The sequence below is a fragment of the Myotis brandtii genome, unplaced genomic scaffold (genome assembly GCF_000412655.1).
Source record: "Myotis brandtii unplaced genomic scaffold, ASM41265v1 scaffold317, whole genome shotgun sequence".
NCBI classification, from domain to species: domain Eukaryota; kingdom Metazoa; phylum Chordata; class Mammalia; order Chiroptera; family Vespertilionidae; genus Myotis; species Myotis brandtii.
In genome coordinates this window covers 2,148,244-2,164,120 of record NW_005362155.1, presented here as the reverse complement: position 1 = coordinate 2,164,120, position 15,877 = coordinate 2,148,244, and the positions used below count along the sequence as shown (strand labels likewise).

Below are 15,877 nucleotides of genomic sequence, written 5' to 3'. Positions count from 1 at the left end.
GGAAAAATATGTCTGCAATGGTCTGGCCTATGGCCCCCAGCTACAGCCCCCGACCCCCCACTCACACAGGCTCCCGGGCTCCTCAGCACCCTCTTTGTGCCTCTATTTCCAGCCACTTGCCTTGGAACCACCCTCAGCAGGAAGACAGCCATTCCTGGGGGTCTAGAAAGTAAGCGGGTCCTAAACGCCTCCAGGACCTGTGACGTCCCTTCCACCCACGCCACGCAGCCCCACTTCCAGGTCTGTCAGGCAGGTGCCCCACGGCAATTTTCAAAGGCTCAGCAAATGGCTGTAGAGGTTTCTCTCCCTAACCACAGGGTTCAGTCCAAGCCGTGTCCGGTACTGAGTGGTACTTACTGTATGCGCAATGCTCCGTTTGTGGCTTTAAACGGTATCATACCTTGGGGTCAGAAAGTATCGACACCGTAAGACTGACGCTGGAGAGTAAAAAACGGGGCCCTTCAAATGCAAAGTGAACCTCAAATGCAGCCATCACCACATGCCTGAGACATGGGCCCCCCTCTGCCTGCTCACAGAGCACATGGGGTACCCCCACCTACTAAAGGTACACATGGGGTCCTGTGGGCCCTCCTCACCTCCCACGGGAGAGAAGCGGCATACTATTTGGGTCAGGGCAGAACCAGGGTGCCCAGGCCCCCACTGGCCCAACTCCCAGTCACCCGTGAGTGGTGCCCCAGACACCATGCCTGCTTGTGGGAGCAATGGTCTGCCCCCCCGCCCGCCCCCCCACACACACACACACACTTGTGAACCACTCGTCAGTGTTCAGGGCTCCAGGGTCCTCGCAGCTTCTCCCTTGTGGGAAAGGAGCCAGCAGAGACTCTGACGATGAGAGAACAGGTGTATGTCAAAGCGAGGCACTGCAGACAGCTCTCCAGGGAGGTACAGGTGCCCTGATGAAAGGGGGTGCCTCCCCTCGCTCGCCGCAGGCCTGCAAAGCGCCCCCACCCCCCGCCCCGGCCAGAGTGCAGGACTTGTGCAGCTTTACAGAAATCTGGTGTGAGGCCCTGGAACCTCCCATTTCCAAATAGGAGTTTTGAAGATAAGTGTGCTCAGACCCTGGAGCTGCAGAGAGGAGCCCATCTGCATCCCACAGGCTCCTGCCTCCCACCAGTGCCCGTAAGGCCTAGGGCAGTGATGGCGAACCTATGACACGCGTGTCAGAGGTGACACGCAAACTCATTTTTTTGGTTGATTTTTCTTTGTTAAATGGCATTTAAATATATAAAATAAATATCAAAAATATAAACTTTGTTTTACTATGGTTGCAAATATCAAAAAATTTCTATATGTGACATGGCACCAGAGTTAAGTTAGGGTTTTTCAAAATGCTGACACACCGAGCTCAAAAGGTTCGCCATCACTGGCCTAGGGCTTTCTCAGCCACGCGGAATGTTCCAGCATCCTGGCGCTCTCCCATCCCCGAGCAGAGAGCAGGGGTCGTATGGGCAGCTGTGGGTCACTCGCCTCTCTTTGAGTCTGCCTTGTTAGTGGCCTATCTGTGCCGTTTTTTGTGGGGGGTTTTTTTTCTTCCCAGAATTAATTTTGGCCTGAAAACGTCTCAAAGAAGGCTTTGTTCCTTTGACACTTATTCTGGAAGAAAAAAAATCTGTGGAAAATCTGACATCTGCATTGTAGGGAGAAGTCAGTAGATGGGGAGGAATATAATTACCTTCCACTCCTGAAAGGATGTCTCAGATTTTTAAGTGTCTCATATCAGCTTAGAGTTTGAATGACATTTTAATTATTTTGTTTTTTTTCTTCTTCGCTGGTTTGAATCTCCAAAGATTCACCCTCGGATTCTGAAAGGATGCGGGGAGTGGAGCCGTGCTCACGGGGAGCCTCGTGTGACCGTGCGGCTGGGGTTTTCCATGGAACAAGGGGTGCGTTTCATCAGAAAGCAGCAGCTCTCCCATAGGCAGACGGGCTCGCTCAGATCTGGGTCGTCTGTTTTCACACAACGTAACTGTGTGTGGCCAAATTCAAACGAGGTGTCTCTCTGGCACTTTGTGGTCTAAGCAAACCCAGTTTCCAGAAAGAGGTGACTCTACTTTTCAAAGTGATGCATTCAGAAGTCTTTATCCTTGGAGCACAGCTCCACGAAGGTGCCGCAGCTGGTGGCGTTGGGAGCAGCCGGTGGCTGCGGGCCAGGCGGGCTCCGCCCCGCGAGGTGTGAAGTCCCAGCAAGGTGGCTGAGGAAGCAGAAGTGGCTCCTCCAGAACCAACTTCAGAGTAGCCTTTGGGTCTCAGTGGAGCTGGGAGCGTTGAGTACTGCAGTCCCTGTGGAGTGCATTGTAAACCCCGGTTAGGGGCACCCAGGTGTCTCAGTCCAGCCCACGCACACCGCGAAGCTCTGTCATTCCGTTTCACTGTAGAAGCCGTGTGGCCGCCACACGTCACTCCACGTTTTTCCTCCTTAGGGTGTTGCTGAGTTCGTGCCGCCCACCAGGGGTCCCGGCCAGAGGTCTTAGCTGCCCCCACCCCACACCTGCTCCAACCCCTCAGCCCATCCTGTGGGCTCCACATGCCTGGAATTGGACACATCCCACATCCGGAACAGTCATTCTGCCTTGCTGGCTGCATGGCCACCAGAGGAGCCATCAGCTTACATTCTTGTCTCTGGCTCAGAGCCCTCAGCCTCCCCAAAGTCTTCCCCAGGCACAGAGGTTAGTTTTATGTGTCAGCCAGTTTTAGCCATCACCCCTAGTCATTCAGTCAAACCCTAATCTCATTGTTGCAGCAACAGTGTTTCACAGACGTGATTAAAGTTCATGATCAGCCCAACCAGTGTGGCTCAATGGTTAAGCGTTGACCTATGAGTGGTTGAGGTCACAGTTGGATTCCCCGTCAGGGCACAAGCCCGGGTTGTGGGCTTGATCCCCAGTAGGGGGCATGCAGGAGGCAGCCGATCAATGATTCTCATCATTGATGTTTCTATCTCTCTCTCCCTTCCTTCCTCTCTGAAATCAATACAGAAATATTTTTTTTAAAGTTCATGATCAGCCCGACTGGTGTGGCTCAGTGATTGAGCGTCAAGTTATGAACTGGGAAGTCACGGTTCGATTCCCAGTCAGGGTACATGCTTGGGTTGTGGTCTCGATCCCCAGTGGGGGGCGTGCAGAAGGCAATTGATCAATGATTCTCTCTCATCATTGATGTTTCTATCTCTCTCTCCCTCTCCCTTCCTCTCTGAAATCAATAAAAAATATATGTATTTTAAAGTTCATGATCATTTGTCTTTAATGAGGAATACTATCCCGGACAACCTGGGTGGGTGCATGGATGGATGGATGGGTGCATGGTGGATGGGTGGGTGCATGGATGGATGGGTGGGTGCATGGTGGATGGGTGGGTGCATGGTGGATGGGTGGGTGCATGGGTGGATGGATGAAACTCGGGTAGTCATAGCTGCAGAAACCACCGACACAAGAGAAAACTGAGCTGCATTCGGGTTGTTTCTTTATTGGTGCAGTGTCTTTCTCCCCTTCTAATCCGGCTATTACGTAAGAGACAGAAATTGGAACTGAATCTCTGCATCTCAAGCAGAGTTTTTATTCCTGGTAGGGGAACAGTTGGTTTCTGACTTTCGAAGGAGTCCTGTGGAGAAAGTGGGGCTGCATCTGACAGGCATGTGAGCTGACTGTCCTCCTGGTGACTGCAGACCAGCCACGATGTGGACTCCGCATGGCGTCCTGGAAGCTGCGCAGGGTTGCGGGGCAGCCAGCTATGCCGGGGCGGCTGGCAGCGCCCGGAAGCTCGCCCACAGGCTGGTCAGCAGAGTCCCCTCTCCCTGCAGCCACTTTCCCAGGGGACCAGGCGGCAAAGCGGCTCCCTGGAGGCACCCGGGCCTGCGCACGGGCAGGGTCCTGAGTGCCTTGAAACAGCAGTGCCCATTCGAGGAGACGGGTGGAGGTTTCGTCCAGCCCACCTGAGCTGCTGCGTGGTGTGTCACTGTAGCAAGTGCGACGTCCCTTTGACATCCTCCTAGGCATCTATAAGTATAAGTACGGTGTGTGTGTGTGTAGCTTTGCAAAGTTGTCCAATTTTAAAGCCTCACACTTGCATTGCTGTGATGATGCTCACAGTCTAAAAACTAAGTTTTAAAGCAAGTGCAGAAGGAAGCCGGTTATAACAAGGAAGCAGTGTTTCTTTTTCCCTGTAGCAGTTGCTGACTTTTCGTCATTGAAGCCTTTGTGAAACTTGCTTTAAGTCTTACCCTCACATCCCTTCAGGGGTACCGGCACATGTTCCTTTCAGCGCGGGCTCTTCCCCGGCGGGCACTCCCCGTCCCGAGGGCTCCTTGCCGTTCTGGGGCAGTGGCTCACGCTGTTCTTTCTCCTTCTTGCCTTGGCAGGGCCTGATCAAGATCCGGGGGGACCAGTGCTGGCGAGACCTCACCTGCATGGACTTCCACTACGAGGTGAGCAGCGGTGACCCGTGATGTGATGGCGCAGACTCCAGCTCGTGTGGGAGCCCTCTCTGCTTCCCTTCTCTTGGGGCAGAGTGTCCCACTTGCTGAGGCTGGCAGAGTGGGGCGTCTGGCCACCGTGGTTCTGGGCCTGGTTGTTCATTCTGGTTTGGGGCAGCGAGTCCCTCTGCTGCTGTCCACAGCCTTCCCAGGCCCTGGGTGTCAGGCTGGGCTCCCTCCCTCCTAGAGGCTGAGCTGGCCCTTTCTGCCCTATACCGAGCTCCCAACCTCAGTGGATGTGGGTACAGGGGTGTCCCGGCTCCCCCAGGGACAGGCTCCAGTCCTGTGTTCAGACCCCTCAAGCCCCCTCTCTACCTTGGCCCAGGGCTTTGGGCAGAGTCCCCGATCCCTGGACCAGGCCCTGGTCAGAGCCCCTCCAGACATCCCTGTCTCTGCTGACTGCTAGCCTGTTCGGTGGGGGGCTGGGGTCACCTTTCCTTATGAATTAATTCGAGGGCATTTGGCATTGAAGTGTCCTTCGTCGTCTCAGTAATGTTGGCTCATTCGCACACAGAATGCATGCCTGTCGGGTGCCCGTTCTCACGTTGGGCTCGTGTTGCTTTTATTGGCAGTGAAAGCCTTGACACGCCTAGAGCACCGCCCGTCAGATAGAATGCTGTCGCCCTGTTCCCTGCTCATTGCTTGTGGCTCAAATACAGGAGAGTGGTTTTTATCTGCTCTTCTTCTGAAAGGCGGCTTGTAGGCCATCTTATGCCTTCTGTGGCTTTCAGTCCCAAGTGTGTTCAGTCCTGGAAGTCACCTCTGAGTCCTGGGGTACCGCCCCCTCACTGCTATGCCTGTGTGTGTTAGCGATTAAGCAGCCCGGGCAGGGTCATCCTCTGTGTGCTGCATTTAAGAAGTCAGGCTTTATCTTTAGGGTCTGGAGATCAGCCCATGTCCCACCTGACTTGTCTCGGAATGTCCTCCCCTCCTGTTCAAGGACCCCTGCGGCCCACCCTTGGTCCTAGAGCTGCCCTTTCCAAAATGCCAGCAATGAAATGCTTCCGGCTTGGCAGGCGGGAGCGTGGGACCCCATGGACTGGGCCACGGGCCTCCTGCTCTGTCCTGGGCCTGTCCACAGCCCCTCAGCCACCTTGTCAGCACTGGCCTGCTGTGTGTCCCCATGAAGGGCATCAGGGCACGGTAAACAGGCAGCGCCTGTCAGTCCCCGGATGCGAATGCCCGTGCTCGCTGAGCCTGCAGCTCTCTGGCCAGGATGGAGGCAGCTCTAGGACTCCTGTGTTAGGACATTGGAAGGAGCTGTGGCGAGTGGAGGGTAGGGATGGGTGAGCGTCCCCACAAGGGCATGGAGTTGGCACACACCAGGGCCTGCCTGGCACTGGGGCAGGCAGCGGGAATGTGGCCACCATAGCGCTGGCTCGTGAACTAAGTCTTAGGACAGGCTGCCAGCAGGCATGGCATTGGTGTGTGTGAGGCCAGGGCCACTTGGAATCGACGTTCTAGGACAGGCTAAGTTGAGGCTCATCAGGAACCAGGAATGTGATGGCCAACGATCCCCTGGGATCCAGGGCTGAACCGAGCAGTGCTCCGAGGCCCTGGGAGCTCAGTGCTGCCGTCACAAGGAATCGGCCCATGGCATCCAAGGCAGGCCCTTTGGAGGGACTGAACCCCATCGCTCTCTGTAGCTGCAGAGCCTTTCCTCAGCAAAGCTTGTTTCAACACCCGCTTTGTACGGTGGATTGGAGTGAGGATACTGACTGACGTCTCCTTAGGAGCCAGGCCATGCTGTGTGCTGACTGCAGGCCATTCGATTCATCCCTTTGCATTATCTGTGCCCCTGGGACAAGGATGGTGGGCCACGTGGCCTGTCCTCTGCGACATGACTCCTCCAGTCCCTGGCCAGGGGCAGCAGGGCCCCAGGTAGTGGTGGGGCCCGGGTAATGGAGAGAGGGCACCTCATTCACTGTCATGGCTCCACTGGCAGAGGCCTCACAGAGGGACCCTCTGGGGGAGTCTGCCAAGCCAGTGGGGGTCAGGAGAAGCCTGGGCAACAGGGAGGGGCTCCCAGTATGACAGAGCTCAGGCTTCTCTCCCCTCTCATCATTATTTCTATTTCACCTTGAACTTGGCTGTTACTAGGGATGCCCTTTTGCATGGGGCTACCACAGTGAGGCCTGGTGACGGTCAGGACATCAGGAGGGCACAGAGCTGAGTCCTGGCATGTGAATTCCCCCCAGCATCCCGACCCTGCGACGAAGTGGACACTGAGCTCCACTCACCCAGACCCAGCCAGTGAGTGGAGGGCTGGTGGGAGAATGTGCCGACACCCTGCCCTCCTGCCTCTTGGGTAGGCTCATCTCATAACGGGATTTCTGTGTGAGGCCCGAGGTCCTTGTGCTGTTTTCTACACCCTCATCAGCTGGACAAGGCGTCAGGGTCAGGGATACACCGTCCCTGCCCCTTGTGTCTAGACACCTGGAGCACTTGGCAGGAGCCTGGTGACACTTGTGCCTGAGGTCTTTCAGCAGCACAGGGAGCGAGATGAGCAGCATTGCCATCCGCTTCATTGCTCAGGTCCAGCTGCACACTGTTGGGTAGGACAGACCCTCCCCTGCCATGCAGCTTTGGCCCAAATGGTCCCATGTGCCTACTCAGCCCCTTGTCTTCCCATCTACTGGTAACTAAGAGGTGGTTGTTGGTGAGTTCAGCCAGTCGAATCGGAAGCAACACAGGGCAAACGTCTTCAAGCGCAAACCGTCAGTCCAGCAAGAGAAAAGGCAGGCAGCCTCCATGTGATGCTCCACCGCTGAGCGCAGTGCCTGCAGGTCTGGTGATGGCCATGCCTGCACTCACACAAAGCCAGTGTCACTGAGCACATCCAGGGAAGAATAACGTTCTGAAAGCCTCCACCCACAAACTGACGGGCTCTGCTCCAACGCCCGTGAAACCATCCACAGGAAATGCCCACAGGCGCACCTCGGCTTCAGACGCTAAAGGAAAGGGAGAAAAACAGACACAGCTTACCTGCTAGCAGTTTTATGTCTTATCCAATTACCTTTAAAATATGCAGCATTCCCCTTGGAACAGCAAGAAAATGCTCTTAGCGGCAAGCTTGCATTTCTGTGTACCACTCTGCTCTCTAATGTCAGCTGAGGGTCGTTGGTGCCAGTTCAGTGCCAACCGGAATCTCCAATTTGGGGTGTGATGAAGAAGGAAACTTTGTTCAGTGTGATGCAGCAGAGCTGTGAAAACAGCATGGCTGTGAGACCGCCCCGGGCCAGGCGCCTCTCTGGCTAGACCGCTCTGCTCCATACTGGTCTGCTTTATGCTACACTGGTCTGCGCCCCTCTGCTGTGGTCTGCCCCATTCGGGACCAGTCTGCTCTGGCCTGCACTGGTGTGCTCCACTCTATTCTGGCGAGACCTCTTCGGTATTTTAGCTCAGCCAAGGAATCACAATTCCCAGTCTTGGGTGGAAAGGTGAATTGCACTCCCAAAGGCAGAGGGGAGCTGGCTTATATAGGCAGAAGTCCCAGCCCCTGATCCCTGATTGGTCTGTCCTCATGCAAATGAAGACTCTAAATCTTCACAGTTTGATTGGTCCAAAAGGCACTGTCCTGATTGGTCAGGATAGAGCCTCTCTGGTTGGTCGGAGCGGCACAGCTATTGGAGAGGGAAAGCCTCAGTCCTATTGGTTGAAAAAAAGGGCTGGCTCAGATGGCAGATACACCCTGCAGGCAGGCAATTCAGTGCAGGTTTCTCCATGAAGTGCAGCTTGCATGAGAGACCCCTACATGGAAATGGCTTGTTCTTTTTGTTTTATTTCAGCCCCGTTAGCCACCAGGAGCCCTTTTTAGTGGGTATCTTCTGTCTCAGTGTCCACAATACAGATTAATCAAATGTGAACATTTTAACTTTGGTATACTTTGATTACACAAGTGTATTCCTTAAATTCCTTTGTATTGGACATATCACTCACATAAATAGCCTTCACCTTACAGCTTGGTGATTCACAGGTCGCTGAGCTGTCAGAGGTGTCCTAGCCTCACTGGGTCCCTCCACCCATGTGGGTCCCGCCTGCAGCCCCTCTGACTCCCTCTGTGCTTGAGCCGGTGCAGATCTTCTTTCTCTGTTTCTCCCCCACCCCCAGGAGTACATGAATGAGTCCAAACAAGTTTACACTTGTTTTACTCCAGAGTCCTGCATGCAGAGCTGACCTTTAATCCAGGAATATAATTCACGTTCCACTCCTATTATTTGTAAAGTCCCACAGCCTCACAGCACATAACAGAGGCCTTTGTGTCACGTCAGATGAGTTTTGAAGCTAGAGTTTCAAGCCCACAGTAGGAACCGCTGACTCACAGGCACCTCCAGGATCCATCCGGAGCCGAGCTGTTGGAGCAGAACCTTCATGTGCAACTAGACGGGGACCTTGTGACTGGGTGTGCTCCCTCCTGCCACTCCTCCAGGTGCACATGGGCGGCCCACGATGCTCACCCCTGAGGGTCCGCTGAACCCCTGCGAGTTGCTTGAGACACACTTCCTGCGACTCTGCTCTCCGGGACGTGAGTGTGAGGGCACCTCCTGCTGGCCATTCTGGGAGAAGCTTTTCCTCTTTCTCGAGATCAGGAAGGTCACTGCCTGTCTAGGTCCTGTCTCCACATGTGACAAGGTGGGAAACGGCCTCGTCCCAGGATCTCTCAGCTCAGGACGGGGTTGCTGTGGCTCCCTGGCCCTGGACACTGTTCATCCCTCCACAAGCTGTGGTCATTCTCAGCACACTGACCCCGGGACAGGCCAGGCACTCCTTCCCGTGGCAGAGACCTTGGCAGCCATGCCAAGGTGCTCCTGGGGGTGAGCACTGTGGGCTGAGCCCCATGGACAGGCCCTGCTGCCCAGGCCGGCAGTGCCAGTGGGATTCTCCAGTCCCTTCCAGCGCCCTCCCCACCTCCCAGGCGGCCAGTTGCCCTCCTGGTAATGGACGTTGTCAAGGAAGGCTGCTCACTAAATGCTGACTCAGCCTCTGGGTGAGCTGCAGTAATCCACCTGCGAACACTGGTCCAGCCCAGCCACCTGTGACCAGTGTGTTTCACGGTCCCCGAGCCCTGGCCACAGCCATGAGCGGGCACAGTCGGCTGCCTTGCTGATCCCCTGCACAGCGCAGCACAGCCTCCGTCCCCCTGCGCTGCAGACCCGCTCCAGCACGGTGGCTTCTGTCTGCGTCTCAGGCCAGTGGGTCCTGCTTTTGATTGCCACCCTGGGACCTGGGCTACCAGCTGTTTTGTACCGTAATTGGATGGGGATCACCAAGCACCCTTACATACAGGGGCCTACCAATCTGGAAATAATTTGAATCAAGGTTGACATGACCGTGAAAGCTGTAAATGTTAACTTGCTAGAAGCTGTGACTGAGTTACCGCCAGTAGGTTGGGAGTTGTGGCTTATTTGCTTTGTCCACTGGCAGTTTTATTGATCTTGTAAGAAGAGGATGTTTTATGTGTGTATTGGGGACTGGAGAGGGGGAGAGGTGTTGGGCTTAAGTAATGTCAGGGCTGGCAGGGGGACCTGGCCTGGCTGGGTGACTGACCTCAGGGGGGTTTTGGGCGGGGGGGGGCCATGCCCTGGGAACACCAGACCAAGGCCTAGACCATGAAAGGTGAGGGTGCAGCCTCGGGGTCAGCGATGGCCATTGCTGTTAGAGCAGAGAGCTCCAGAATGGTAGCATCCAAACTTGAACCCAGGTCCAAGTTTGAATGCTGTGCTCCTGCCCTCTCGGGGCACCCACTCTGACTTGTGAGTGGGTGCTTCCTGAGCAAGTTACCTAACTGGTCATAGTCTGTTTCCCTAACTTTAAATTGATAACAACTTCAGGGTTGTCCTGTGAATTGGGTGACATACTAGACACTGGAATGTAAAATCCATGAAGGCTAGAGTGTGTAGCTGAGTTTACAGATGTGAGAATTTTCCAGCCATCTTTCTGTAATTGATATCTAATATAATTCCTTTATTGTCAGAGAATATACAGAATGTGACTTGAATCTTTAATTTATTCAGACTTGTTTTGTGGCCCAGAATATGGTCTATCTTAGTGAATGTTCCATGCGAGCCCAAAAAGGAGTGTGCGTTCTGTGTCCTATAAGGTTCATTAATTCAAGTTGGTCCGTAGTGTTTTTCAGGTCTTCTGTATCCTCACTTGCTTTTTGTCTATTTGTCCTATCAGGTGTTAAGACGGGGGATTAAAACCTCTGGCTGGGATGGTGGATTTGTCTATTTCTACTTGCACTTCTATTCGTTTCTGCTTTGTGTGTTTGGAAGCCTGTTATAGGTGCTTCAATGTTGGAGAGTGTGAACTCCTGATGAGCTCGCCCTGTTATGAAATGACCTTGTATTCCTGATGGTATTACTTGCTCTGACGTTTCTTTGCCTGATGTTCATATAGTGACTCTTGTTTCCTTTTGACGAGTGTCCGCATGGTATGCATTTTCCAAGCTTTAACTTTGAAGCTACATGTGTCTTCATATTTGAAGTGTGTCTTTTATGGGCAGCATGTAGTTGGGTCTTGTTTCTTGATTAAGTCTGACAAATTCTGCCTTTTAATTGCATATTTAGATCATTTGCATTGAATGTGATCATTAAGTTTCAGTCTTTATTTCTTTTTTCATCTTTTCCTGCTTCTTTTGGATTAGTTGATTTTTTTATGACTCCTTTTTATTTCCCATCTTGGCTTATTAGCTGTAACTCTTTGTTGTTTTACTTTTTGTGGCTGTTTTAGGGTTTATTGTATAAATCTCTAATTCATCACAGCTTGCCTTCAAGTGATAACTCGACTTAGTTCATAAAGAGTAAAAGAACTGGACAGTGATGTTCTCCCACTTTTCCCTCCTGCGTCTTTTTGCTAGTGTTGTCATACGTTTGCTTTTATACAAGCCATGTACCATGTTATTATTTTTGTGTAAATAGTCAGTTTCCTCTTTAAAGAATTCAGTTAAATTAGAAAGGTAACCCCACACACTTATCCACATGCTGACTGTTCCCAGGTCTCCCCGCCCTGGGCGTGACCCGGGTCTTTCTTCCACCTCCAGTGTGCAGGGGAGCAGGTGAGGAGTCCTTCCCGCTTTCTTCCCGCGAGGTTTTGAAAGAGACTTTCGGAGGAATGGAATGCGAGGCTAGCAGGGTTTCCGTGCCTTAAGGATGCTGCTCACTGTCATCTCCTGGGACCCAGGCTTTCCCTGAGGCAGGTGGGTGTGTACATTGGGGCCTGGTGGACGGCAGCTCTTGAGGAGCCACCACGATGAACGATCCTGACGGCACATCGTCCACTCTCCTTCAGTGTTTCCGTTGTCCCGGCCTGTGTACTATTTATCTCCACATTTATAACGAATTCTTCTTTCCATTCCCATCGCCTTGGTGGGAGGTGGGAAGCAGCTGTGGGAGGCTCACGTTCACAAGGTGAGCAGAAGGGGACACTGGGCACATCCGCTGTGCCTTGTGGGGAGAAGCCTTCAGCCCCAACACTGGGCCAGCTGCCAGCTGCATGTGAGAACCCATAGTAGGTCTTACCTTTTTTTCCTAAGACCCTCGCCTGACAGGTATATGGCATGTCCCCTTCCCCTCCCATGGGGGAGCCACCAACAGACAGACACACATCAACACCTCCAGTGTCCGAGGGAGGCACCCCACCCGGGAAACCTCGTCTGCTGGCTCTGCAAGGGACAGGGGTCCTGGGTCAGTGGGAGGGGTACGACCCACAGGGGTTCTGTTAAAATGGAACAAGTGGAGCTCGCAGGTTTAAGAAGCTCATTCTTCAGACAGGAATCCCATGTGGTGTGTTCCCTTCCTCATTAAAACCCCAGACACATGATTTACGGTCCCTAAAAGGGAAACTGGCTGAAAAAAAACATTTCTGTTCTTCTTGGACTTCTCACTGAGGGGCGGAGGCGGGTGTCAGAGAGAGCACTGGTCCCCCACAGGAAGTGACATTGTTCTCCCCAAAGATTTGTTACCTTCTAAATCCCTAAACGGTTTTCATCACTCTTCATATTTTCATCCTGGTTTCCTTATTTAAAGCTGTCTCTTTAGGGGAACCTCTTGTGAAATGTTGCGAGGGTTTGGGTGTTGCGCCGGGGCTGGGCTGTGCTCGGGACACATCGCCCTGTAAGTGAGCGTGGCCAGCGGCCGTCACAGGAGCGCTGGGCACTCCTCCCCATGCTTTATGGGGTGTGATGCTCCAGTCGCCACTTCCACGGTTTACAACCAAATTTTACGACATGGTGGTTTTTTTCCAGCTCAGTGCAAACAGAAATAAAACTGTCCTGGGCTTGCAGGAGAAGGGAGGCCTTGGGCCCTCCCAGTGGTGCAGCCCAGACCAGCAGGGCTCAGTGTCTTTAGGGGTCAGCACGCAGAGCAGGTCCCGCCCGCACACCCGCCTCCTGGCAGGTCATAAATCCACACAAGGAGCCGCACGTGGTGCTCCCAGGGAGCAGGGCTCTGGGAAAATAGAGCCTTCCTTTCAAGGAATTCCATGTTGTCAGGGACTGCGAATGTCACAGTCACCGTATTTGTTCTCATTTACATGGTGCAGTGAAGCCCCATGTGGGCTGAGGGCGCAGGGCCCGCCTTGGGGCTCCCAGGATCGAGTCCATACCCCCAGGAGTGGGGAGCGCCTGGTCCTCCAGCCCCCCCGACCGCGCCCAGGTCAGCCCTTCCATGGAGCATGTTCTCCTTCCAGCACCTCACCTGTGGGAGCTAAGAAAGGGCGCATAAATCTGAATAACATGAACGTGCAGCAGCTGCCCCAGCTCATTAAATGGGGTCATGTCCTTCCCCTGTTCAAACCTGATGTGCCCCCTTCGCCAGCATTCAACTCTTCCGTCCAGGTTCCCGAGGCACAGACCCAGAGGCCACCGGGGCTTCAATGAGGACACACAGTGACACATGCAGCCTGGGAAGTGTCCGTCCCTGTGATGCGACTCCTCGAGGGCCGGGCTCACATGGAACCTGCATTTATGTTCAGGAAATGACAAGCACTGGAGCCCCAACTGGGGAGCCCCAGGTGCCCTGCCCGAGTGACAGGATGGGCCGTGGAGCCTTCGTGGGAAGTAAGGAGTGCTGCCCGGAGGTGGCCCCGGGGGCTGTGAGGACATGCAGCCACTCTGCTGTGGCAGGTTCTGTTTGCTGGGCCGTGGGCACTGCTCGGTGATTTACTCTTTTTAGACCCAGGCTGTTTATTTCTTTTGGAAACACTTAGGGGATGTCGTTAAGCCTGATCTCTGCCGCCGGCGCCCCGCTTCTCTGCTGCTGTTCCCTCCGAAGACGGGCGTGTGCAGGCGCCTCCCCTCCTGCCTCACTCAGTAAAGGGTCTGGCTTCTTCCCCAGCTCGGAGCGAGCAACAAGCGCACTGTTTATTTTTCTCATTTTTATACGGCCGTACAAGTAGCAGGGCTGCCTATCGGGGAGGCGCCCGTGGAACTTCCACGCGGGCTCCTTCAGAACCCCCCACAGGAGGCAGAGGCCCCAGGCCCCTGGAGAGGAACCGCTTCAGGATGCTCAGCCGTGACTGCTCTGGGGGTCACGCAGAAGCACGTTCTCTCCCCGTGTCGCTGGTTTGTTCCCCTCGCGGATGCTTCTCTGCTGTTTGTTCTCACCAGCTGGACACGGAGTGAGGAGGCCCCGACACAGGTCCCCCATGTGGCTGCTTAAATAAGCTCCGCCGGCCTTTCTGCACACCTGGTGCCAAGTCCTTTGTGCTCGCCGGTCCCCCCTCAGACTGCTCTGAGGGTGAGGGACATGGGGTCTCCGTGCAGGGGACCCGAGGGCAGTCAGGGCCAGGCGAAGTGAGCAGGGAGCCATGCTTAGCGAGCCCTCCTGTGTGCCTGCCACCGGCGGGAGAGGGCCTTTGCCTTCCAGCTCACCCGAGTATCAGGCACTCCTGGGTGCCGGGGCTGGGGGCTGGGCATAGCAGAAACCTCAGGAGAGACAAACAAGGCCCACAGGCAGCATGGACAGGTGGGCCCTGTGCACTTCCGGCCTCCACCTCTGGGCCCAGCACTGAGCTGGGTGGCGCTCATGGCTGGCCCTGTGGGCGTCTCCAGGACTCAGGGGACAAGCAGGACTGTCAGGGACATTTCTGCTCAAAGTATGTGTCTCCCTACTGGCTGGCAGCTGGGGCCACTCTCAGCCCCAGGCCCCCGAATCCTTGTGTGTGGCCCCATCTCCCAGCCAGCGAAGCTCCCTGCCCTCAGGTGGGCGATGCCTGCCCTCAGGCCAGTCCCCAACTGGATTTATAAAGTCCAGTCTCTCTAGCCTAGGAACATGGTGCCCTTTTCAACTAGGGCCCAGGGCGGTGAGAAGAAAAGGTCCTCAGACCCATATCTGTGCCGCTTGACACCTGGGCTGGCCACATCCCCATGGGTGGGACTTGGGGTGTCCACTCCACCCAGATAAGTGGGTCAGGGCCAGCTCAGCCTGGAGCCAGTGACAATGCTAACGTAGCCATGGGTGCAGTCATACCATCCCGCCTGCTTTAACCACGCCCTCCTGTGCTTGTGGGGTGGGTGGGGGTGCAGAGGGCCCTGGGCCTCTACCTTCTTGCTATATCTGGTGGCTGTGGGCGAAGGAGGCTGTGTTGATGACAGGAGCCCATGGGGAAGCTGGGGTGAATGAGGGGCTCCCATTTCAGCCTCCCCTCGCTGTGGGCAAGACACGGCAATCTTGTCAAAACTCACTCTCCCTGCCTGGCTGGGATCATTGGTAAAAGCAGGGCCTTTTACCAACAACGAAGTAAGCAGGACCCACTGTCTCTCTGCGAAAACCAGGGCCAAGCGGCCTGCTGCCCTTACCTGTGTGGCCACTGAGAGTTGGTCCATGGCCAGGCCACTTTCTGAAATTGAGCCCTGAAATGTAACCGGGGGGCTCACCCTGACTTGGGGGAACAAGGAGTTGTTCTGTCACCATGTGCCAGCCTTCTTCCTGGTGCTGCCAGAGAGAACAAGCCTGTGCAGCAGGGTCCCCTCTCCTGACGGGCTCCTGCAGGGAGCCAGCCCCCCGCCTGCAAAAGAGCACGCTCACCTGTGGTCCCTCTGGCCCCACCGACACACCTTGGCCCAGGCGCTGGGCGCCTGGCACACATTCCTGTCCAGGGGCCATGGGCACCTTGGGGTAGGCTTGCACATTCACACGTGTGCGTACACACGTACTGTATCCAAAGAGAGCTCTGCTGTTTAAAAAAAAAAAAAGCTGAAACATTTGGAACTAATTTTGATGGCTTTTTCTGGTGTTGCGTGAAACTGCTGTTAACCACCAGAATATCTGCAACTTTAGGACCGTGGGGTTTTCACGCGGCTCAGACACTACCTGGCATGTAGCGCATCTGTGATCAGAAAGCGCAGGCCTCTGAGCAGACACCCCCCCCCCCCACCACCCCCGCCCC

At 54.7% G+C, this 15,877-nt stretch overlaps 1 protein-coding gene across 1 annotated transcript in view; it reads left to right on the top strand.

Annotated features, from left to right (window-relative positions):
• LMF1 (lipase maturation factor 1) overlaps nt 1-15,877 on the top strand; it is a 97,493-nt gene that overhangs the window by 57,184 nt on the left and 24,432 nt on the right. The window contains exon 4 of the mRNA XM_014542964.1: nt 4,376-4,441. Coding sequence (XP_014398450.1) covers nt 4,376-4,441 — 66 coding nt within the window. The remainder of the gene's footprint in view (nt 1-4,375; nt 4,442-15,877) is intronic.